We start from the raw sequence: 26,631 nt of genomic DNA on the forward strand, positions 1-26,631 counted from the left end.
ATGACGACGTCTGCTGTGTCAAATAAATCGTCATCATCTGACGCCTCAGGTACAAACATGTAGGGATTAATTGTAGATCATCTTTCCTGGAAGCCTTTGCCATCGATAGCAACACGAAACAGCGATCCTGAATGGTTACCTTTGGTGGAAATATCACTGACATCATTGTTGCTGCTATGCTAGCTGTGGATAGTCTTCTCTGTTACGTCGGGGAATCTACGTCACACTTCCGGGTTTGCGAAGGGACCATTAACGGACTACAAAAAAAAACGCAAATTATCCTTGCAATTACGCGTTAATAATGACATGGTTGTTTTGACGAACTCGTCCAAAGTTTATATTAGTAAAATTACACCAAAATCCGAAAAGCTTTTTTCAGCTGCCCTTTAATGGCATTTCATTTTCCAGCGGCTGTGTGAAGGATGCATAGTAAATGGAGAGTACTTGTATAGCGCATTTATCTACATTGTTACATTGCCCAAAGCCAATTATGCTGCTGCCATGCAATGCACTGCCAACCCAGTGGGCGGTTATAGCCATGAATTGAACCATGTGGCTTACAGTAGTATGGCTAACACTGCCGCCCTCCTTAGAGTTAATTAGTGCTGGTGAAAGCGATATAGACCCACTCAAGATGTAAACAAGGTGTAATTCAACTAGTTGTCAGTCGACATATCATCACAAATATTATGAAAATGTTTTATACAGTTTGAAAAGTTACCTCATTTTGCTTTAAATAAATATGGTGAAAAAGTTTTTGTTTTTTTTGTTTTTTTGTTGTTGTAATAATATGGTCACCACTTGACACCTTGCTTGCTCCCGGGTCACGTTGAATAAGGCTCTATTGGAAAATTAAACTGTTGACAGAGGAAGTGTTAATACACTCAAAAAATGACTCCAGTAGGTTGTAAAGATTACTAAAAGACAATGTGCATCTTCAGCAAGAACACATCATGTTTCCAAGGTGAGCATGATTAAATCATGCAATCCATACATAAACGTGAACAATGAATGAGTAGCTAGATTAGATCATGTTGATGCAACATAATGTTAACGTGCCTTTCCAACCAATTGCAATAGTCTCGTCATTTCTCGCGAGATTTAAAAGTAGGTTTTGCCAACTCCCTGATAAAATAAGTAACACCTCATTGGTAGAGCCGGCCGGCCCAATAACCGTCACCATTTAATTATTATTTTGTTTGTGAAAAGTGTTTTTTTTTTAATTAGATGGGGCTTTGCAAGGCACAGGCCCAGCTAGTAAAATTTCTCAACTTTATTTTTATTTCTTTCTTTCATAATCTTATTATCCATGTTTTTTCGGCGCACTGGAGACTCCAAATCGTTTGGCCAACCGGCACCGTTTAAATATCAAAATGATCGGAATTCCATTCATTTTTAATGGCAAACATTTTCCCTTCATTTTCAATGACAGGAAAACATAGGTGGTTGTAATTTTTGATCATTTACCATTACAGCCCATTGACATTGAAGTGGCGCCTAAGTAAGTCAATACCACTGACAGCTATGTACGTCCATGCCATTGACTATCATAAATGTCGCTACTATTGATGCCAATGTATTGGATTCCATTGAGGCATATATAAAGTGATGCCATTGACGGCCATTTACGTTAAAATTAGGGCTTCTCAAACGATTAAAATTTTTAATCGAGTTAATCACAGCTTAGAAATTAATTCATCGTAATTAAACGCAATTCATACCATCTCTAAAATATGCCATATTTTTCTGTAAATTATTGTTGGAATGGAAAGATAACACAAGACAGATATATACAGTTGTGGTCAAAAGTTTACATACAATTGTGAAGAACATAATGTCATGGCTCTCTTGAGTTTCCAGTTATTTCTACAACTCTGATTTTTCTCTGATAGAGTGATCGGAACAGATACTTCTTTGTCACAAAAAACATTCATGAAGTTTGGTTCTTTTATGACTTTATTATGGGTGAACAGAAAAAAGTGATACCAACAACTGGAAACTCAAGAGAGCCATGACATTATGTTCTTCACAAGTGTATGTAAACTTTTGACCACAACTGTACATTCAACATACTGTACATAAGTACTGTATTTGTTTATTATAACAATAAATCCACAAGATGGCATTAACATTATTAACATTCTTTCTGTGAAAGGGATTCATGGATAGATTCTTAAAGGATAAATGTGAGTTTGTATATTGTGACTAAATATTGCCATCTAGTGTATTTGTTGAGCTTTCAGTAAATTATAATGTAATGACAAAACTGTTCTGCCCAAATGCATGATGGAAAGTGACTGTGTGTGGCGGCTGCAAATACTATATCTTCTCTGTGTTGTGTACAATGCAGGGTGTTAAGAAAAAGATCAACTCCTGTCATTCTTCCCCACGGTGCTCGCCTCAATAGTTATAATTATTGTGGAAGAGATGTCAAAGCTTTAGGCAATTAAAAACACGGTCCAAATGAATGCCTGTATCCACTCCACTCACTTGTCACTGCCTCTTAGCTCTGTATATACGTAGAACGGCGCCTTTGTAGTCTGTTTGCAGCAATGCGTGAGTGGGTCATTCCGTGCGTGCGTTAAATATTTTAACGTGACTAATTAAAAAAATTAATTACCGCCCATTAACGCGATAAATTTGACAGCCCTAGTTGTGCCTTATGTTGGGTCAACATGTGTGCTTTATGTTAAAAGAACACAATTGAAAAAACTGAAGGAAAGCAATTTAATCAGGTGCAAATTATGTATTTCTTTAATGTCGGTTCAACATGTATTTTGGGGTGAACATGAGTGCCTTATGTTGGCTCAACAAGAGTGCGTTATGTTCGCGCAACATGAATGCCTAATGTTGGCTTAACATGTGTGCTTTATGTTAAAAGAACACAATTGAAAAATACTGAAGGAAAGCAATTTAATCAGGTGCAAATTATGTATTTCTTTAATGTCGGTTCAACATGTATTTTGGGGTGAACATGAGTGCCTTATGTTGGCTCAACAAGAGTGCGTTATGTTCGCGCAACATGAATGCCTAATGTTGGCTTAACATGTGTGCTTTATGTTAAAAGGACACAATTGCCAAATGCTGAAGGAAAGCAATATTATCAGGTGCAAATTCTTTCCATATTTTTTTTTATGTCAGTTCAACTGCCCGTTTTTTTTTTTAGTGTATATGGCGCAAAAATGAATTAGCAATTTTTTTCTTTACAAAAATAGTGACATTTTCTCAAATTTTAAGTTGAAAATGAAGATGATTGTCCTTTGGTGTCTTTAAATAGGTAAGAAATGCTTGCATTGTAGCCATATTATTTTTTGTTGTTGCTGTTGAGCTGCCGCCGTGCAGAGCGCTGCTGGATATTTGTGTGCAATTTATTTTAGTGTTGTGAAAAGGGGCGTTAAACTGAGGCTTCTTGGACCTTTTAGTTTTCAAATGTGTCATTGCGCCGTCTAGCGCCACTGATTTGCGTTATAATACAGGTGCGCTTTCATTTCCAATACAAAAACTCCAACACACACTGTAGGTGAAATAGAACGCTTTGTTGTGGCCTAGTAGGAGTATGTAAACTATCCAGCATGCGTGTGTACTGCTATTGTGCACGACTTTAATGTAAAAATTGCATGAGCATGACAAATTACAATGAGAAATGCTAAAAAAAGATGCTTAGCACCCCCTGCTGTGAGTGACTTCCAGCGCCCCTGTGTGTAGTTCTTTTGATGTGCCAGCAGAAGTTGAGACAGTGTTGGCCCACGAAAATAAAACTGCAAAACTGGACGCTTCGGTCCTCTAGGTTTTTTAACACAGGTGAAAATTCATGATCTATTTAGTTGTTCTCACTCCCGTTGAATATTATTCCCGTCCCGTGACTTCCTGAAATAATTCATGCTCTAGTCCAGTGCATACCCCCACCTACCGTACAAGAGTGTGCAGGACCCACTCCTTTGAGGGCGCCCTGCTAGCTGTTGGTTAATATCTTGTTCACCTACCAAATCTTGCTTGTATTCGTGTTGCTGCCTCTAGTGCTCAGTTACAGTATAGTTACACTTATTGATTGCTCAGAAGGCATGAAAACGAAACGATCAATTCTCAATGAGAAAAAATGGGGGGGGGGGGGGGGTACACTGCAAATTTATGACGTCTTAATCAGTTTTTTTTTTCATATTTTTCTTAAATCTAGTCCAATAATTTTTTCCATCTTGTTTTGAGTGTTAAGGGCCAGTTAACAGATTCATGCATCAGATTATTCAACTTACTTCAAGTAAATATTACTGTTTGTTCTTATTAAGCCCATACATCTAAAAATTGGTCATTATTCACCTAAATCAAGAAAATTTTGATTTCAAATAACGTTTTGAACAAGATCTATTCTTAAATCAAGAACATTTCTGACAAGCTTTTTTTTAAAAGATTAAATATACTAATTAATTGTTTAAAATAAGTCAGTTAAACTTATTTTCTGCCGCCTATTTTTCTTATTTCAAGAAATCTAAGTGAGTAAAATTTACTTGACGCGCTGGCAGATAATTTCACTTATTTTGAATAGATTTACACTGAAAACAAGGGAATTTAATTAGTTTTAAGGGAGTGTTTTTTTGCAGCGTAACGCAGGCGACGATTTGAAAAGAGGTGGAGTAAAAGTACAGATACATGGTGTGAAATGTAGTGAAGTAAAAGTAAAAAGTGCCACTTCATATTTGTAAAGTACAGATACACAAAAATGTACTTAAGTACAGTCAGAGATTGGTAGAGTAGCCAAAAATTTTACTCATGTAAGAGTAGCGTTACTTCAAAATGAAATTACTCAAGTAAGAGTGAAAGTAGTCATCCAAAAATGTACTCAAGTACAAATAAAAAAAAATATCCAGTGAAAAGAATACTCAAGTAATGATTAACATTTTGAGTAACTGCTTGTTTTTGTTTGATTTTTTTTTTTTTTTTTAAACAATGGTATTTTTTTGCTCTCAGCACAAACTTATCTATATGAACTGTTGTTATAATGATCTTGTACAATAACCCATTACATAACCACATGAAGCCAAAGAACTTAAAAAAACAAAAATAAATAATGAAAGAGAGAAAAAAAACATCAATGAAGCATTATTCGTCCAAAGAGCATGAGTGCCGTGCCTTCTGCTGGACAAAAACAATAGTTCCTAGTTTAAGTAGTGATTACTGTAGATCCTTCATAGTTACTGTTACGAAATTAAAAGGATCATATTTCCGGTTTTCTGTGGTCAATCGGTGCCAAATAAAAACTGGGCGAGTTTTAAATCCGCGCTTTCGAGTCATGTTGAGGGCAGCCCTATATGTCAAATACTTCATTTGTCACGGTGCTGTAAAGACACATGATTGAACAGGTTTGCGTGATCGTAGAACGGCAAGCTTGCGTCTGATTGGTGTAATGGAGTCATGTGATTATTGTTTTGACATCTCAATGGTGAAATTAGTAGTGCTACTTTCGGCAACAGCATCGCTAACAAAATTAAATAAATAAATTTATTATGCTGAAGAGGAAAAATGTAATGACTTGTGTTGCACAAAGTAGTAGAGGAAGAGCAGCGTTTTTTTTTCTTCACAAATCTACTCAAGTAAAAAGTACGGCTTGGTAAAACTACTTATACTTTTAGGAGTACATTTTTCTCAAAAAGTTACTCAAGTAAATGTAACGCAGTACATGTAAAGTGTTACTACCCAAATCTGAGTACAGTAACGAAGTACTTTTACTTCATTACATTCCACAACTGGGAAAGCAAAGTACATTGAAGAAACATAACTAATACCAGCCATAAAAATCTCTCACTTTTCAGCGGAATTCGCCGTTTTGGAGTAAAAAAGGGTGACCTACGTGAATTGTGTAGATCCGAGCAGAAAATTTTTAGGGGTGGGGGGGGGGGGGGTGGGGGGGGGGGCTGAGATTTTTCTAATGTCGGATGCTTGGTATGTAAGCGGGGAAAGCGGCACGAAGCCAAAAAAGCGCACCGGAGTGACCAAAGCATTGACTTATTTCAACGAAACAAAGGAGGGTACACTGTTGTGTCCTGTCTCTTCATTGCCAAGCTTGGCTGCACGTCGGCCGTGAATGAACACCTACAAGCGCCGACACCCATTTGTGTTTTATTGAAGTTGCTAAACCTGTCGCGATATCCAACCATTCCATTTATCGCACGGTAAATAAAAATGAGGGCGGTAATTTTCACGGCCACGATTTATCGCCGCGCGTGCATGCGTACATTTGTACGCGCGTGCTGATGGCATATGAGACCCCAGTGCCTTTCACAGAGTTTTATTGGTCATCAACACGCCGTAGAATTAAACTTCAGACATACAAAATAAAATAAAACACATCTATTTTAAACATTGTAAACGTTAGCTTTGCTACAGTGAGGCTAATAGGCAAGAAAGACAACTGTCGTGACCTTTCATTATATGTCCATAATTCACCCATGGAATTAATATGGGGTATGTTGTGTCCCGGGGGGAACTCTTGTTGTGCACGTCTCCGGCAGAGACAAGAGAAGAACAAGACACACGAGCGGCCGAACACGGGACACAAACTCCACTTTCGAGCTACGAGATTCACTAAAATCATCCGCTACACAACCTACTTTAGCCTTCTATAAAACATTGGCAGTCTTCTCCAAAACGCAATCTTGTGGTTAAAAGGTGACACTTAAAACCTAAAATAATCGCTGGTTATTAGCATTTGCAAACGAAAAATGGAACAAAAAAAAAAACTATTACTACACCAAATGTAATGAAGAAAAGTGTCGTTTTTGCTGAGTGTAAAGCTTACAGTTAGCGGTTTAGTGAATGTACAGTGGGGCAAATAAATATTTAGTCAACCACTAATCGTGCATGTTCTCCCACTTCAAAATATTAGAGAGGCCTGTAATTGTCAGCATGGGTAAACCTCAACCATGAGAGGCAGAATGTGGAAAAAAAAACAGAAAAACTCATTGATTTATAGATAATTGGTGGAAAATAAGTATTTGGTCAATATCAAAAGTTCATCTCAATACTTTGTTATGTACCCTTTGTTGGCAATAACGGAGGGCAAACGTTTTCTGTAACTCTTCACAAGCTTATCACACACTGTTGCTGGTATTTTGGCCCATTCCTCCATGCAGATCTCCTCTGGAGCAATGATGTTTTGGGGCTGTCGTTGCGCAACACGGGCTTTCAACTCCTACACAGATTTTCTACGGGGTTGACATCTGGAGACTGGCTAGGCCACTCCAAGACCTTGAAATGCTTCTTACGAAGCCACTCCTTTGTTGCCCTGGCTGTGTGTTTGGGATATTGAAGACCCAACCACGTCTCATCTTCAATCCCCCTGCTGATGGAAGGAGATTTTCACTCAAAATCTCTCGATAAATGGCCCCATTCATTCTTTCCTTTACACAGATCAGTCGTCCTGGTCCCTTTGCAGAAAAACAGCCCCAAAGCATGATGTTTCCATCCCCATGCTTCACAGTCGGTATGGTGTTCTTCAGATGCAATTCAGTATTCTTTCTCCGCCAAACACGAGAACCTGTGTTTCTACCAAAAAGTTGTATTTTGTTTTCATCTGACCATAACACATTCTCCCAGTCCTCTTCTGGATCATCCAAATGCTCTCTAGTGAACCGCAGACGGGCCTGGACATGTACTTTCTTCAGCAGGGGGACACGTCTGGCAGTGCAGAATTTGAGTCCCTGGTGGCGCATTGTGTTACTGATAGTAGCCTTTGTTACTGTGGTCCCAGCTCTCTGTAGGTCATTCTTATTTGCCTCACTGTACTTCCGGTAAACATTTAAAAACAAAAGCAAGCCATGTTTGTGTCACGGGGTAAAAATGAGGGAAACCGGGTGGAGAGCGCACCCTGCGACCAAGGAGATACTCGAGACGTTTCACAGTTCACAATGTTTATTGCACTTACAAGTGCTAAAAAGGCTTAACAGCTGCAAAGGGGCTGAAAAGCCAAAACCATAAAAGTCACAGGCCAACGATCAGAAGAGGGCACTGAAGTCAGTCATATGCAGGTGGAGTTCAGTGTCCTCGGTGGTGGCCGCTCCCGTTGTCTCTCTCCACCGTAGACAAGCCTGTGACGTAAAAAACAACGGCCAGCAGTGCGGGTTCCCTGGTCTCCAACGCCCCTGGCAATAATAATTTTTCTCCGCCACGTGCGACGCTCGTCTTTTCAATACTCACCGCCGAGGCAGGGCCTGTCACCCTGCCGCTGCAGTTGTCCCAGGTTGTGACATGTCAGCCAGGGCCTTCCGGTGGTCGTCTCCCGTCTATTGGGATGCCTGGTCGTTCCTGCCGCCTCTCGTCGTGTCGTGGCGTGGCTTGGCATCCTCCTGGCTCTTTGCTCACGTCACCTGGGCCTTTTATTGACCGGCTCACTGCTTTGTCCCGCCCCTGTCGGCCTCCAATTGTCTTAGTCCTCTGTCTTGTTATATTGGCCAGAGTGTTACAGGTGTCCTGCATAAGTGTTCTAAGTGGTGTCAATTAGGTTGGAAGTTAAAACTACGAGCAATTATTCTATAAGCAAACTACAGCACAAAAAATTGAAAACAAATCAAAATATTAAAACACTTCCACCCTGTGACATCTGTCATATAAAGTTAATCCCACATACTTCAGAATTCAGTTTCTTCACCAAGAATAGCTTTAAATGACACCCTTTATGAAAAATCTGATTCCCAATGAATAATTATCATACTACTATTACATATAGTAGTATACTATAATATTAATGCTAGATATTTTTTTTCCAGAATTGTTTTGAATCATTTTGGAAAGGTGAAGTCAGTGTTCTAAATCTGTTTACATTCCATTCTTTTGCACTAGTTAATGCTATCAGCATTTGACCTCATTGTTTATTTGTGATTTATTGTTGTTATTTACATGTTTATTTGTACTTTAATAAAGAATTTAAGTGTTCCAAAAAAAGCGTCATCAAAAATGTAGTTGCTAAATTAGTTAAAAAAAAAATTTTTAAAAAAAAGGAAAATAACAATATCAGATTAGTCGACTACCGTAATTTCCCGAATATAACGCACACATTTTTCCCCAAAATCAACTTGTAAAATCATGGTGCGCATTATAAACGGGTACATGGATGGAGACAACAGATATATATATTAGAGCTGTCCCAAAGAGTCGACATAGTCGACGTCATCGATGACGTAAATCCGTCAACGTGCGAAACATCCCGTCGACGATTAATGAAGGGTTAAAAAAATATATGCGTGGAAAGTTCAGAATGTCGGACGCTCTGTATGCAAGCGGGGAAAGCGGCACAAAGCCAAAAAAGCGCACCAAAGTGTCCAAAACATTGATTTGTTTCAAAGAAACAAAGGAGGGTACACTCTTTTGTCCTGTGTCTTCAATGCCAAGCTTGGCTGCACGTCAGCCGTGAATAAACACCTAAAGCGTCGTCACCCAGTTTGTAAGTCCATCTAACTACCGTAAAATCCGGACTATTGAGCGCCCCTGATTACAAGCCTCACCCAGTACATTTTTAAAGAAAAAAGCATTTTGTACACACATAAGCCTCTCCTGCCTATAAGCCGCGTGTGCCCACATAGTAAACTGAAATATTTATAAAGGAATACACAGTTTTCTAAGTTTTAATACCATACTTTAACGAATCGGGTTATGATATAGCGCGTGACTTACAGGTAAGGGAGGTGCAGAAGAGCAAGAGACGTGCTGTTGTTGCGGGTGTGTCTGTGTGTGCGCGTCGGCTGCTAGAGGCAGAAGTCGTGTGTTGTTCGACGAGTTTCCAAAATAAAGAATTGCAACCTAACTTAGCGGGTTACTCTTTGTCATCGTTACATTACCTTAAATTTTCTTTCCAAACAGCGCCAGCAACACGGCACTTAGCTGACTCCTCAAGCTCACTCATAAGCGTGTGTCGTCCTCTTCGTCACGCAAAGCAGACCGGCTTTTGGAAACCCGTTGGTGATGGTGGATTTTTTTCATGCTGCTCCCCGCTGTCAGACTTTTGCAAAAGTTGCTCTTCGCATACGGCCACTTTTGTAAACGATCTGACGCCGCTGGCCATCCAAGCCTTCAGTTCAACTCGGCACGTCATATCCATTCCTTCTAGCATTTTCCATCATGCGGGTATGCTAATTTTACTAATGCACAACGATGAGGGTCTGCTACTTTTATTCGTGCACAAAGCACAAAATTAAGATACGGGTAAGAGTGCAAACTAGCGTCTTCCTCGACACATATATTGCACGTGTCTTATGCTTACATTTTATGCTCTAGCGCTCCTGGCGGTCGTTAGAAAAATTGATAAATTGGCCGCATCATTGGATACGCCGCAGGATTCAAAATGAGGGAAAAAAGTAGCGGCTTGTAATCCGGAAATTACGGTAACTAACGACATGTTTTATTGAAGTTGCTAAGTCTGTCACGATGGGCAATCAGTCCATTTATCGCACAGCAAATAAAAATGAGGCCGGTAATTTTCACGGCTGCCTTTTATCGCTGCGCGCGTGCGTGCGTGCGTGCGTGCGTGCGTGCATACATTGGTGCGTGCGTGCTGATGGCATATGAGACTCCAGTTCCTTTCTCTTATCAACACGCTGTAGAATTAAAGTTCAGACATACAAAATAAGAAAACACATCTATATTAAACACTGTAACGTTAGCACTGCTACACTGAGGTGAATGGGGGGAAAAAAGGCAACTTACTTTAGCCTGCTATAAAACATTGGCAGTCGTCTCGTGAAAGCAAACTTGCGGTTAAAAGGTGACACTTCAAACATGAAAAATCGCTGGTTAACAGCATTTGCAAACGAAAAAAATGACCAAAAAATCTATTACTGACACTACATGCAATTACAAAAAGTGCTTTTTTTTGCGGAGTGTAAAGCTGAAGTTAGCGGTTTAGCGAATGTACTTCCGGTGAACATTTAAAAATAAAAGCATGTCATGTTTTTCATATAAATAGCGATTTCTGGAGTTAATCCCACATACTTCAAAATTCAGATTCTACACTAAGAATACCTTTAAAATGACACCCTTTATGAAAAATCTGATTGGCAATGAATAATTATTATAATTGATACTATTATATATAGTACTATACTGTAATATTAATGCTAGGTGTTTTTTTAAGAATTGTTTTGAATCATGTTGGAAAGGCAAAGTCAGTGTTCTGAATCTGTTTACATTCCATTCTTTTGCACTAGTTAATTCTATCAGCATTTGAACTCGTTTATTTTTTGATTTATTATTGTTATTTACGTGTTTATTTGTACTTAAATAAATAATTTACGTGTTCTAATATGTTTTTGTGAATTGATAAGAGTCAACAAAAATTTCATCGCTAAATTAGTAAAAAAAAAATATATAAAAAATTTTAATTATTAGATTAGTCGACTAATCGTAAAAATAGTCGGCTGACTAATCGGGAGAAAATTAGTCATTTGGGACAGCCCTAATATATATATAAACTGATTTTTTTTTTTTTTTATTGACACGGCCACGCTGTGTTGAAGAAACGTATGCGGCAAACCGTTGCCGACCATTACGGTACGTGACGTCACCATTTTGTTTGGGTAATACTTCACTCTGATCAGCCGAATGATTTCGTCTGTGTTAAATTCTGCTTTTTTCACTCTTCATAAAGCACAGAATTTAGTTTCTTGAACTCATTTGAGCCAACGTTTATTGCAGCTCCGCAACTCGGACCATAACAAACGTAACAACACAGACCTTCTGTGTGTGTCCGTCAACTATATCTGTCCCTCGGGAAACTCAAACACAAATAACAATAGTTCCTACTGTTACTGTCGTGTCGACAGCGATGAGCGCTCTCGGATTTCCGACTTACGTTCTCACTTTCATTTTACCGTATCAATCCATGGAAGAAACATCTATTCATCATGATGAAACGAGCAAGTTATACAGCAGCCTTTAAAAGAAAAGACACATCTGTTTTGTTTTCTCCTAGATTCTGGTAAATTGGAGAAGTTGTCAAATCATATTATTACCGTAAATATTGTCAGTTTATGGTAATGTTTTGAACTACCAATATGCTATGCTTATGCTGTGTTTCAACTGTCAGTAAAATGACATTTCTGTATCTGTGCACGAGCTCTGTTTTCTTGTATTCTTCTATTTATTGGTGCTAAATTTTGGGTGCGCGTTATAAACGGGCACAATAATTTTCCCGAGATCTTACAAGTAAATTTGGGGTGCGCATTATACATGGCTGTGCCTTATATTCGGGAAATTACGGTAATCGTAAAAATAGTCGGCTGACTAACGGGGAGAAAATTAGTCGTTTGGGACAGCCCTAGTTGTACAGTATACAGGAACATATTTACTCCATACCCTTCTCACACTTTTAACCCCTGACCCATTTTCATGCCTGTAATAGAAGTACTAGTGCACTAGTACTGAATTATTCTAGCAGTTGCACATCCCCACCTCCTGTACAAGAGTGTGCAAATGAGTAAATTAGTATTATCAGTTGTGTGTTGTAGCCATCCTAAATGTGAATAACAGCCTCAGGGTCTCTGCAAATGCAAGTCCCAGCTCGACCGGCTTCAACTCAAATGTGCTACATACTGACCAAAAAGTAGTAGGTCGACAGAATCTGGAATAAACAGCGAACTGCACGAGATCTAGTTCTTTCAGGTATGTTGACGCATAACACCCGAATATCCATTTGTTATTTTTAAGGGAAAGATGAAGGGTCTAAAAAGAAAGTTCATAGTAGTGCGCTGGTGAATAGCAATGCAAAGAATATCATTATACATGAGTAAACAGTGAGAATGAGCCTAAAACGTATGACTGGTTCAACAGATGTTTTAATAGATTACTGTAGTGTTTACGTGAGTTCAGAGATATCCAAATTGTGTTTGAGTTGTGGTCAACTTAAGAGGAAAAACATAATTGTTTAATTTTTAGGGTTGTTACGATAAGCCGAAATCAAGGTGTATATACAGCACACCGTTAGCTTAGGCTAATAGCATAATTGCCCAACTCATATTTTAACATTTGCAGAAGAAAATGGATAATAATAATTCTATTCATAATTAAATAATGGATTTTCTTTTGAAAACATGAACAATATCACCAAGTGCAATGGTGATAGCTTGAACAAGGTGCACCTTCTTTTCCAGTAGCTAATATGAAGCATTTACGTTCCACATAAAATGACATGGAATTTTGGGGAACTGGTCCACGGGCCTTGGGGTAAACGTAGCGATTCCTGCTGAACCATCCTCAAATTTGTCCGTCTCCTGTCCATCAGTATACAGTACAGCTATATTGTTAAATGACATTTCGCATAAAACGGTGCAGAAAATGTACACAGAAAGGTATTCTTTCAAATAAATGTTAGATATTTGAATGCTGTTATTTGAACTTTTCATGGAGTTGAATAAGGCAAGAAAAGTGTTAGAGTTCAAATGCAGTGCAGAAATACACCAGCGTAAACTGCTACCAAAACAACAACAAAAATTGTTAAATGAATTCCTCTCTGACAGAGCATGGACGTTTTTCTTAAAGGGAACTACTGACAGAAAGACTTACAGTGGTATGAAAAAATATCTGAACCTTTTGGAATTTCTCACATTTCTGCCTAAAATCACCATCAAACGTGATCTGATCTTTGTCAAAATCACACAGATGAAAAAACAGTGCCTGCTTAACTAAAACCACCCAAACAGTTATAGGTTTTCATATTTTAATGATGATAGCATGCAAACAATGACAGAAGAGGGGAAAATAAGTAAGTAAACCCTCTGCCTAGGGAGACTTTAAGAGCAATTGAAAGCAATTTTTACCAAACTTTTAAGTCCGGTGTGTGCCGAATCACTGAGTGGTTTAAAGCTGCCCTGCCAACTATAAAACACACGCCGGGTAAGAATTGTCTTGATGAGAGGCATTGTCTGGTCAAAAGAGTTGTCTGAAGACCTGCGATCAAGGATTGTTGATTTGTATAAAGCTGGGAAAGGATACAAAACCATCTCGAAATGTCTGGATGTTCATCAATTGATAGTCCGAGAAGTTGTCTACAAATGGAGAGAGTTTGGCACTGTTGCTTCTCTCCCAAAGAGTGGCCATTCACCAAAGATGATGTCAAGAGTTCAGCGCAGAATACTCAGAGAGGTAAAAAAGAACCCTAGAGTGTCTGCTAAAGACTTACAAAAATCACTGGCACAGTCCAATATCTCGGTGCACACATCAACTATAGTAAAACACTAGCCAAGAATGGTGTTCATGGGAGGACTCCACGGAAGCAGCCACTGCTGTCTAAAAAAAAACATTGTTGCTCATTTAATGTTTGCAAAATGGCACTTGGACACTCCAACGAAGTTTTGGTAAAATATTTTGTTGACTGATGAAACCAAAGTTTAATTGTTTGGGACCACCTTATCTCCACCGTAAAGCATGGTGGAAGGAGCATCATGATTTGGGACTGTTTTGCTACCTCGGGGCCTGGACAACTTGCAATCATAAAAGGAAGAATGAATTCAAAAGTTTGTCAGGATGTTTTGCAGGAAAACCTGAGGCCATGTGTCGGACAGTTGAAGCTAAAAAGAGGATGGATGCTGCAACAAGACAATGATCCAAAACGCAGAAGTAAATCAACTTCAGAATGGTTTCAGAAGAACAAAATACACGCTCTGGAATGGCCAAGTCAAAGTCCAGACTTGAACCCCATTGAGATGCTGTGGCATGACCTAAAGACAGCGATTCATGGCAGACATCCCAGGAATCTGACTGAACTACAGCAGTTTTGTAAAGAAGAACGGACCAAGAATAGTCCTGGTCGATGATGTGACAGACTGATCTGCAGCTACAGGAAGCGTCTGGTTGAAGTTATTGCTGCCAAAGGGGGCTTCACAATATATTAAATGTTATTCACTTACTTATTTTTCTCTGTTCTGTCACTGTTTGCATGCTATCGTCATTAAATTATGAAAACCTATAAATGTTTTGGATGGTTTTAGTTACAGCAGACACTGGTTTTCATCTGCGAGATTTTGAGAAAGATCAGATCACATTTGATGGTGATTTTATGCAGAAATGTGAGAAATTCCAAAAGGTTCAGATACTTTTTCATACCACTGTAGTTCTTAAAAGATAAATGTTAGAATGAGTTATAAAAAATTGATATTCAAACCCCTCTTAATGTTTTTGTTTTGATAAAATTTGAAAAATTAGTTTAACTAGTAGGTCGCCATTGTTGTTGACAACGCAATGCACTCTGGGGGGTGACATCTCTGGCTAGTGCTGCCGTACGTCCACAGTGTCACTCATTAGCTACATAAACATGTCGTCGGTTCTGCCCTTCCAATTTGAACGCAAGCAGAAAAGTAATGAGCAGGACAGCACTGTCAATATTTCTTAAAATGAGCAGCAAAAGCAATTAAATGAAAAACACCAGTGGGATACGAACCCGCCTGTTTTCTGTGCAACAGACGTGCGCGTAAACCATAGGACTACACTTCCACGTGATGTTATTGTCATTATTTTCCTTATAAAGCAATTGCAACCTACACGCGTTGTCTGTCTGTGCGGTAAAACCTGAAAGGGAAATGCAACCATAGTCTTCATAATGTATTGACGGGTCAGATCTGTCATGCACTGCACCTCGCATTCAAGTAGGGGGCCGCCCACATCAAATGGAGCTATTCACAAACACACGTACACAGTGATCTAACGTCGGATTTCTGTTGAAAAAGTACGAAAGCTGTTTCGCATACAAACAGGAAGGATTGTCTCCGGGGTGATTTGTTCGATGATTCAAGGTAATTATTATATTTTTCGTACCATCAATGCATTTTGAAACGTTGTGAAAAAAAATCAATAGGGAGAAATTAGCCGCTACTGCATTGGCTCATAGTTCGTAATATTTACGCAAAATAAATAATAACAGCACTTTTTTTTTTTTTTGCTTTTAACCAAGAATCGAGACCGTTTTATGTCCATATCTATAAAGGAATTCAGGGATTTAAGCATTTATTCACAAGAATTTTCACCGGAAAAGCTCTGTTTACATCAGGCGGCCGCTAGCCACATTCACTAACAGACTAGCATTGTACTTAGACATATTAACATTAAAAAAATGCTAACTGCACGCTTTGGTTTTTTTTTTTGCTTTTAACCAAGAATCGAGGATGTTTTATGTCCATATCTATAAAGGAATTCAGGGATTTAAGCATTTATTCACAAGAATTTTCACCGGAAAAGCTCTGTTTACATCAGGCGGCCGCTAGCCACATTCACTAACAGACTAGCATTGTACTTAGACAAAGTAACATTAAAAAAATGCTAACTGCACGCTTTGGTTTTTTTTTTTGCTTTTAACGAAGAATCGAGACTGTTTTACATCCATATGTATAAAGAATCCAGGGATTTAAGCACATTTTCACAAGAATTTTCAACAGAAAAAGCTCTTTGTCTGTGATTCCACTCGGTCAGCTTTGACAGCCTTGCCAACAATGCAGGCCGATGACGCAACAGAAAAAAAAGTGCGACTGGCTTGACCACGGAATTAAAAAACGCGGCTCACTTCAAACAGCAAGCAGACAACTACAACATAGGGATTGCGTAAAAGAGTTTATTAAACACACAAAAAAAACACGCGATCGCGAAAATGGAGACACAAAAAGGGTCTGTGACAGTAGGACGGGATCAATAGGAAAAAGAAAAAAGAGGGAAAACTGTGGTGAGAGGCAGACAAACGAAAAAACAAGTTAATGATTCAACTAACAAGGAAGGGATATACAAACTGTCAAATGGCAGCAAGTCAATATCTCGGCAAGCCGCCTAGGATCTCTTTAAAGACACTTCTGATAAGCTGGAATTGGGTGCAGGTATGAAGTTGGGAACTCATCCCACATATCTCTTACAAAACAATCAGACCAGCAGCAGAATGTGACAAAATCATGCCAGTCGCCATACTAGCTTCGCTTGCTAGCTAGCACAGCTATTCTCCCAGTCCAGACCCCATCATCACTACCAGCGTGCATTGCGCGCGTAAAACATGGCGCCCTCCTTAGGTCAAAACATGTACTAAATATTATAGATTTTTGAATCAATGGCAATAATATATATACTTCTAATAACATATTTTAGTAAAAGAGAACAATTGTGGCTTATTAGAGCCTACAAGTCTTTAAGTCCAGGGATCCCTTTAAGACTGAATTTTTAATACAGATCTCATTATAGATGTAAATGTGTCTAATGTTGTTGTGTTCAATGAGTGTGAGCCTGAAGTGAATTGTTGTGCTAGCTGGAATTTACATACCACACCTACATTTGCCTTGTACAAACACATCATTTTTTTCTAAAGCCTCTTAAGTATTTTGATCATATTTTTCCTTACAGGTGAAACGGTCAACACGATGGGCCCAGGCAATGTCAGTAACTTCTACTGTCATTTTCAAGAAGATTTTAAATACATTCTGCTTCCAGTCAGCTACTCACTTGTGTTCGTGTTTGGCCTGGCACTTAATTTCACAGCGGTATATGTTATTGTGTTCCGCACAAAACGCTGGAACCCCTCCACTATCTACATGTTCAACCTAACAGTGTGTGACACGCTTTACATCCTCACACTGCCCTTCCTCATTTACTACTACGCCGTTAAAAATGACTGGCCCTTCGGAGAACTGTTCTGCAAGCTCATACGCTTCCTCTTTTATACCAACTTATATGGTATGATTCTGAAATAAGACTACTGTATGCATGTGCACAGCAAGTTTATTGCGTATTAATCAGATTATATTTCTTAAATCGAGTCAAATAATTTTCTTCTTTTTTGAGTGTTAAAGACTAGTTAATAGATACATGTTTCAGATTATTCCACTTAAAGTAAATATTACTATTTGTTCTTATTAGGCCTATACAGTATATTTCAAAGTTGGTCTCATTTTTCACTTAAATCAAGAAGAATGAGCTTTCAAATAATGTATTGAACATGATATATTCTTGGATTAAGAACATTTCTGACAAACAATATGACTAATTTATTGCTTAAAATAAGCTTATTTTCCGCTAGCTATTTTTCTATTTCAAGAAATCTGAATAACATTAACTTAAAGCACTAGCAGATAATTTCACTTATTTTTAGTAGATTTATACCGAAAACAAGGGAATTTAACTCGTTTTAAGGAAGTGTGTGTTTGCAGTATATGTGTTTGTGAGCAGGCGAGTTCACTGCAAAAACACACCTCCTTACAATGAGTAAAATTCGCTTGTTTTCAGTGTAAATCTATTACAAATAAGTGAATTATCTGCCAGTGCTTCAAGTAAATTATATTTACTTAGATTTCTTCAAATAAGAAAAATAGCTAGTTGGCAAATACGCCTAACAGGCCTATTTTAAGAAATTAATTTGTGTATTACATTAAAAAAAAAAAAAAAAAAAAAAAAGCTTGTTTGTCACAAAAGTCCTTAATTTAAGAATAGATATTGTTAAAAACATTATTTGTAAGCAATTTTTTGAAAAAATCCCAACTTTTATGGGCTTAATAAAAACAAATAGTAATATTTACTTAAAGTAAGTGGGAAATTTTGACACATTCATCTGTTAACTAGTCTCTTCAAAACTCAAAACAAGATGGAGAAAATTATTTGAATAGATTTAAGAAAAATTGTCTGATCTGGTTACATATTTTCTCACATATCTCATATTTATGTAGTGGTAATGGGTTCAGGAAGAAAGAAATTTGACAGAATATAAATATAAAAAATTGTACATTTTAAACATTCATTGTAATAGAAATTACTTGTATAATGTTACATAATGGCAACTTTATACTTACTGCAACATGTATTCAGTGGTGGGTAGAGTATCCAAAGATTTTACTGAAGTAAAAGTAGCATTACTTCTAAATAATATTACCCAAGTAAAAGTAAGCATGAGAACAAGTAAAAAAAAATGTCAGTTGAAAAGAATATTCAAATAATGAGTAACGTTGTGCGTACCCGCGTACAATGTCTGATTTGTGTTAATATAATAGCATTTTTTTTCTTAGCACAACTTCATCTATATGAACTGCTCTTATTATACTGTACTATAACCTATAACATGACTATATTATGCCAAAACGATGACACAAAAATCATTGAATTCAGACCAGAATAACAATATGACCCAAAGAGCACGAGTGCCCTCTTGTGGAGAAAAAAATGAAATGCCAAAATGAGCCTAAATCAACAGGAAGTTACCCAATAGCTACAGGAAATCCCAGATGCCTCAGAAGCAGCAGGAAGTGACCTGATATACAGTCATGGACGAAATTATTGGCACCCCTGGAATTTTTCCAGAAAATACAAATTCTCCTAGACATTAACGCAATTCCAAATGTTTTCAGTCTGAATGTGTTAATTTTTTGGATATGCTTTGGAAAAACACAAAAAAGCCGAAGAGAAAAGCTAAAATGTACACAATTTTACACAAAATGTAAAAATGGTCTGGACAAAATTGTTGGCATCCCCAACTCAATTTTTGGTTGCGCATCCTTTAGAAGAAATAACAGAACGCAGTCACTTTCTATAACCATCAACAAGTTTCGTGCACCTCTCAGATGGAATTTTGGACCATTTTTGCAAACTCCAGGTCTCTAAGATTTGAAGGGTGCCTTCTCGCAACAGCGATTTTGAGATCTCTCTCATAGGTGTTCAATAGGATTTAAATCCGGACACATCAATGGCCACCTCAGAATTCTTCAGCGCTTTGTCTCCAACCATTCCGTGATGCTATTTGAAGTATGTTTTGGGTAATTGTCCTGTTGGATCACCCATGACATCTGATGCTGACCCAGTTTTCTGACGCTACATCCTACATTGCGGCCCATAATATTTTGATGGTCTCCATATTTCATGACTCCTTGCACACTGTCAAGGCACCCAGTGCCAGAGGCAGCAAAACTACCCCGAAACATCATTGGACCTCCATGTTTGACTAAAGGCAACAGGTGTCAACCCGATTCCAGAAAGGGCCTAGTGGGTGCTGGATTTTGTTCCAACCGATAACGCGCAGAGAGTTTAACCAACCTGCTGAAACAAGCAGCACCTGACAAAGTTTAACTGATTATACATGTAAAAGAGCTAATTGGTGAAAAGGTGTCCTCTTCATTGTTTGGAAAGTAAACCTGCACCCACTAGGCCCTTTCTGGAATCGGTTTGACACCTGTGCTATAGGCACTGTGTTATTTTCTTTGTAGGCCTCATTCTTTTTTCTGGCACTGGGTACCTTGGGAGTCATGAAATATGGAGACTATCAAAATGTTTTGGGACGTGATGTAGGGTGTAGTGTCAGAAAACTGGGTCTGCGTCAGAGGTCATGGTTGTTCCAACAGAACAATGACCCAAAACATACCTCAAATAGCACCAATTAATGGTTGGAGACCAGTGCTGAAGAATATCTGAGGTGGCCATCGATGATTAAAATCCCATTGAACACCTATTGAGAGATCTCAAAACTGCTGTTGCAAGAAGGCACCGTTCAAATCTGAAAGACCTGGAACTGTTCTCAAAAGTAGAGTGGTCCAATATTCCATCTGAGAGGTGCATGAAACTTGCCATTGCTTTCTGTTAATTAAGATTAAGCAGGTGAACAAGACATTGACCAATAAAAAACAACACTAACAGCAGCGCGCTTTCACCTGTGTGCTGCACACTCTTGTACAGTAAGTGGGGGCATGCACTTGATAGTTGCTTGCAATCCGCCATTAAGATAAGTTTTGGAGTTTTTTTTTGGCTTGTTAAGCTTCCGTTTACAATGCAGTCAATTTTATTACTTTTTCCATTCTGCACGGTTATATATTTATATTTAAAATATAAAATATATATATAGTGTATATTACATTTTTGCATTGAGAGAAAATATTTTTAAATCGTACTTGAAAAGATGTTCGAACAAGTACTTTAGTGCTTTTACTTGAGTATTTTTTTTTCTTAGATACTTGTACCTCAGTAATGTTTTGCCCCTGTTTCTGTACCCTTACTTCAGTTTAAAAAAAAAAAAAAAAAAGTGAGTACTTCATACACTACTGAATATACAGTAGGTTGAACATAATTTGCAAATCATTGTACACCACACTTGGTCAAAAGGTTTGAGACGATTTCTCATTCAACTGATTGGTGAAAAGTTTCTAAACTTTTGACCTGCTTTTCCTTCATATTTGCCACAAAGTGCAAACTTTACTGGAATTGAGGGTTATACTTTTTGAGGTGGCGCTTGCTGTAAAATGTTTGAGAACCACTGTAACGAAAACATATAGAACATATTAACAATTACAATCAAACACAGTGTTAGGGAAAATTATCTGAACTGTTTGGAATTTCTCACATTTCTGCATAAAATCACCATCAAATGTGATCTGATCTTTGTCAAAATAACACAGATGAAAAAAAATGTGTCTGCTTTAACTAAAACCACCCAAACATTTACAGTGCCCTCCATAATTATTGGATTCATAATAATTATGTGTTTTTTAGCTTCTAATGTTTTTTCTTCTTCTAAATAATATGGGACCTTAATGGAAAAAAAGAGAAAAATCCAACCTTCAATACAAGTGCATTTGTTCAGTGGGGAAAAAATCCCACATAAAGAAATAATTATTTGACATCAAATAATGTGTGTCACAATTATTAGCACCTCTGGTGTTAATACTTTGTACAACCCCCCGTTTGTTTGCCAACAAAACAGCACCTAATCTTCTCCTATAATGTTTCACAAGATGGGAAAATGAGGTGCTGTCTACACGCCAACAAGCTGTTTGTGAGGCATGCACGGAGAAACCTTTCCTCACTCACAATCGTAAACGCAAACGTCTGGAGTTCGCCAAGTGCTATTGGGGCTCCAACTGGGACCGTGTGCTTTGGTCAGATGAGACCAAGATTGAGCTTTTTGGCAACAAACACTCTAAGTGGGTCTGGCGTGCCACGAAAGATGCGCATGCTGAAAAGCACCTCATACTCTCTGTGAAGTATGGGGGTGGGTCAGTGATGCTGTGGGGCTGTTTCGCTTCCAAAGGCCCTGGGAACCTTGTTAGGGTGCATGGCATCATGAATGCTTTGAAATACCAGGACATTTTAAATCAAAATCTGTTGCCCTCTGCCCGAAAGCTGAAGATGGGTCGTCACTGGGTCTTTCAGCAAGACAATGACCCTAAACATATGGCCAAATCTACACAGAAATGGTTCACCAGACACAAAATCAAGCTCCTCCCATGGCCATCTCAGTCCCCAGACCTCAACCCCATTGAAAACCTGTAGGGTGAGGTGAAGAGGAGAGTACAGAGGAGAGGACCCAGGTCTCTGGACGATTTAGAGAGCTTCTGCAAAGAGGAATGGCTGAAGATCCCTCTTTCTGTCTTTTCCCTTCTTGTGAAACATTATAGAAGATTAGGTGCTGTTTTGTTGGCAAAAGGGGGTTGTCCACAGTATTAACACCAGGGGTGCTAATAATTGTGACACACATTCAAATAATTAATTAAAAATAATTATTTATTTATTATTTATTCAAATAATTATTTCTTTATGTGGGATTTTTTCCCCCACTGAATAAATGCACTTGTATTGAAGGTTGGATTTTTCTGTTTTTTTTCCATTAAGGTCCCATATCATTTTATAAAAAAAAATATTAGAAGCTAAAAAACCACATAATTATTATAAATCCAATAATTATGGAGGGCACTGTATAGGTTTTCATATTTTAATGAGGATAGTATGCAAACAATGACAGAAAGGGGAAAAATAACTAAGTGAACCATCACATTTAATATTTTGTGGTCCCCCCTTTGGCAGCAATAACTTCAACCAGACGCTTCCTGTAGCTGCAGATCAGTCTGGCATATTGATCAGGACTAATCTTGGCCCATTCTTCTCTACAAAACTGCTGTAATTCAGTCAGACTCTAGGGATGTCTGGCATGAATCGCTTTCTTTAGGTCATGCCACAGCATCTCAATGGGGTTCAAGTCTGGACTTTGACTCGGCCACTACAGGAAGTGTATTTTGTTCTTCTGATACCATTCTGAAGTTGACTTACTTCTGTGTTTTGGATCATTGTCTTGTTGCAGCATTCATCCTGTTTTTAGCTTCAATTGTCTGACAGACAGTCTCAGGTTTTCCTGCAAAACATCCTGATAAACTTTGAATTCATTCTTCCATTAATGATCGCAAGTTGTCCAGGCCCTGAGGCAGCAAACTAGCAACAAATCATGATGCTCCCTCCACCATGCTTCTCGGTGGGGATGAGGTTGTTGATGTTGGTGAGTTGTTCCATTTTTCCTCCACATATGACGTTGTGCATTACTCCCAAACAATTCAAGTGTCCAAGTGCCTTTTTGCGAACATTAAATGGGCAATAATTTTTTTTTTTAGACAGCAGTGGCTTCCTCCGTGGAGTCCTCCCATGAATTCTTGGCCATAGTTTTACATATAGTTGATGTGTGCACAGAGATATTGGACTGTGCCAGTGATTTCTGTAAGTCTTGAGCAGGCACTCTAGGGCTGTTTTTTACCTCTCTGAGTATTCTGCACTAAACTCTTGACGTCATCTTTGGTGGATGGCCACTCTTTGGGAGAGAAGCAGCAGTGCCAAACTCTTGCCATTTGTAGACAACTTCTCTGACTGTCGACTGATGAACATCCAGACTTTTAGTCATGGTTTTGTATCCTTTCCCAGCTTTATCCAAATCAACAATACTTGATCGCAGGTCTTCAGACAGCTCTTTTGACCGAGCCACGATGCACACCAGACAATGCTTCTCATCATAACAATTTTTACCAGGTGTGTGTTTTATAGTGGGCAGGGCAGCTTTAAACCACTCATCAGTGATTGGGGACAGACCTGACTTAAATTGTTTGGTAATAATTGGTTTCAATTGCTCTTTAAGTCTCCATAGGCAGAGGGTTCACTTAATTATTTTTCCCCGTTCTGTCATTGTTTGCATGCTATCCTCATTAAAATATGAAAACCTATTAATGTTTGGGTGGTTCTGTGTGATTTTGACAAAGATCAGATCACATTTGATGGTGATTTCATGCGGAAATGTGAGAAATTTCAAAAGGTTCAGATACTTTTTCATACCACTGTACATATCTAATTAATCAAGTGAATTCTGAGTAATGCATTACTCTAATGTTGACCACAGACACATTATCACACTCCTCCTTTCTAGGTTCTATTCTATTCCTGTGCTGTATCAGCCTTCATCGCTTTGTAGGCATCTGCTATCCAGTCCGCTCCTTGAAGTGGATCAGCGCTGGTCGAGCCAAACTGGTGTCAGTGGCTGTTTGGGTCTGTGTTTTATTCTGCCAGGCACCTATTCTTTACTTCTCAAGAATGAGGTGACTCCGCTCTTATTCTGTCCTCGTCTATGATTTAAATTAGGCGATAATCTTGTCATATTATTCGTCCTTGGTCAGGGATGTGACCACAGAGAGGATTTGTTATGACACAACCAGCCCGGAGTTCTTCGACGACTTCTTGGTGTACAGCTCGGCCGTGACGGTGTTCATGTTTGTGCTGCCCTTCATGGTCCTGTTAGTGTGTTATGGCTTGATGGTGCAGAAGCTTCTGGAGCCCAGTTGGGGTAGCGATACTTTAGCACAGGGTGGTGGAGCAGACCAAGAAGCCATTCCCACGAAGCAGAAATCAGTCAAGATGATCATCATCGTGCTGGCAACCTTCATGCTTTGTTTCCTGCCGTTTCACCTCACCAGGAGTCTGTATTATTGTTTCCGATATCTGAGACAGTTCAATCCTGCACAGGTGAGGATAAAATACACTTCTCGAACATCCTGTATGTTTAAAAAAAAAAAAAAAAAAGTTTTACCGTGACCTTTTTTCTTCCAGGTCAGCTGTTATTTGCTGGAGGCATCCAGTATTGCATATAAAGTGACCAGACCATTTGCTAGTGCCAACAGCTGCATGGATCCAATCCTTTACTTTTTAGCTGGACAGGATGCCCGCACTAATCTCACCAGGAAGAAAATGTTCCTCAGAAGACAAGATGAGAGTGAAGGATGGTCGTTAGAACCCACACAGCATGGGCATCGCCAGACATATTTAACTGGGGCACGTGCCCAAGTATCAGTCTGCAGCGGCCCAGTATAAAATTTACCGGTTCAAAATATATATGGCGGAAAACACTAGGGTGACTTGAAGTTCCGCTCCGAAACCCCCAATTTGGCCAAATTTAAAAATTGTCCGATATGCATGCGTGATACATCATTGGAAAGCTTAAAATCTCAATTTTCTGGGGGAAAATATTTTTGAACAGGAGGGCATTTAAAAAAAAAAAAAAAATTAAACAGCTAACTGGAGGCAAGAGCCCGCGAGAGCAGAATTAAAGACGTCAAGATTTTAACGAGATATTATCGCGTACTTACCTTGTTTCAATCCAAAAGCTCCATGTAGCATGCGTCACCGAGTGTCAAGACACAGCTGTGAATGGCCACAGCCGGATTTTGGGGGGATTTTATGGGTAAAACATGGTGATATAACAAGGGTCGCGATGCAGAAATCGCAGTCAACAAGGAGTGGTTGAGATATTCTTTTTCATATATTTGCCCTTTTAAACGTTATTTTTCTTTGTTTGGATCGATTATTTATCATCTAACATATTGGGGGAAAATGCGACAGTAACAAAAAAAAATACAATTAAGCGATAGTTATGAGGTAGATATCCGTGACTTTTTTACAAACGCCAAATTTTTCATTGTGACGTAATTTGTTTAAAAGTTTAAAATATGCGAGTGAATAATATTTTTAAGTCGTTTTTTTTTTTTTTTTTTTTTTTTAAACTAAATATCAGACATCAATTAATGATTCTAAGCTAAAAACGGCAGACATTTTGAATAATAAATATAAGCACTTACCTTCTTTTTATGGCTAGGTTGAAACAAAAGTGGTTGCGCGACGTCTGTAAATGGGGGTTTTCAGGGTAAAACGGACAAATTATAAATAGTTAGGAGGCTTAGTGCGCCATGAATCTGCTATGGCATTATATAGACATATTGTTCTATCAAATTTAACAGTTGTTTTGGCTTAAAATACAGCAGTTTATTTTATAGAGGGTTGCAAGAGCAGAAACTGCTTTTTAAGTCTTGTCTGTGTTTTCCGCCATATAAAAGTACATACAAGCCCGTCGACGGGGGGCAACCGGGTATGTTCTCCCGGGCCTCAGAACCATAGGGGCCCCTCAATGACCGTTAATACATTTTACGGATATTTTTCTTATTGTCTGATTAAATATTATGTTGTACTTGATATATACTTTAAAACTTTATCATATTAATAAATCGATTCTGATAGTTTTTGATTAAAATGTTTTTGGGTCAGTTACATTTAATTTGAACTTTCATTTTTCTCCGTTTCTCCGATTTGTTCTTTGTTTTCCACGTTTTCACGTACAAGAATGTAAAATTCAGCATTATTGTTTTTTGTATGAATATTACAAGTCTAATCTACAAAATTGTTTCCTAAAAAACTTTCAAAACGGCCAAAAGTAACCGCTCGAATTAAAGTGGTTTACCTTCTGTTGTTATGCCGAATCGATGAAAGTACCAGACAAAATCTGTGCAATAGTACACGTTTACCGCTAGATGGCGATACTGCCGAACCATTAAAAACTACCACTGGTTTCAGACT

At 38.4% G+C, this 26,631-nt stretch overlaps 1 protein-coding gene across 1 annotated transcript; it reads left to right on the forward strand.

Moving 5' to 3' along the window:
• Window positions 1-25,095, forward strand: LOC130917123 (P2Y purinoceptor 2-like). The gene is made up of 5 exons (XM_057838209.1): window positions 1-49; window positions 17,350-17,679; window positions 24,158-24,326; window positions 24,405-24,750; window positions 24,835-25,095. The coding sequence occupies exons 1-5, from the start codon at window positions 1-3 to the stop codon at window positions 25,093-25,095; spliced, it is 1,155 nt and encodes a 384-aa protein (XP_057694192.1).
• The last annotated feature ends 1,536 nt before the right edge of the window (window positions 25,096-26,631 follow it).

This window comes from Corythoichthys intestinalis, chromosome 6, assembly GCF_030265065.1.
Source record: "Corythoichthys intestinalis isolate RoL2023-P3 chromosome 6, ASM3026506v1, whole genome shotgun sequence".
In the NCBI taxonomy this organism is placed as follows: Eukaryota; Metazoa; Chordata; class Actinopteri; order Syngnathiformes; family Syngnathidae; genus Corythoichthys; species Corythoichthys intestinalis.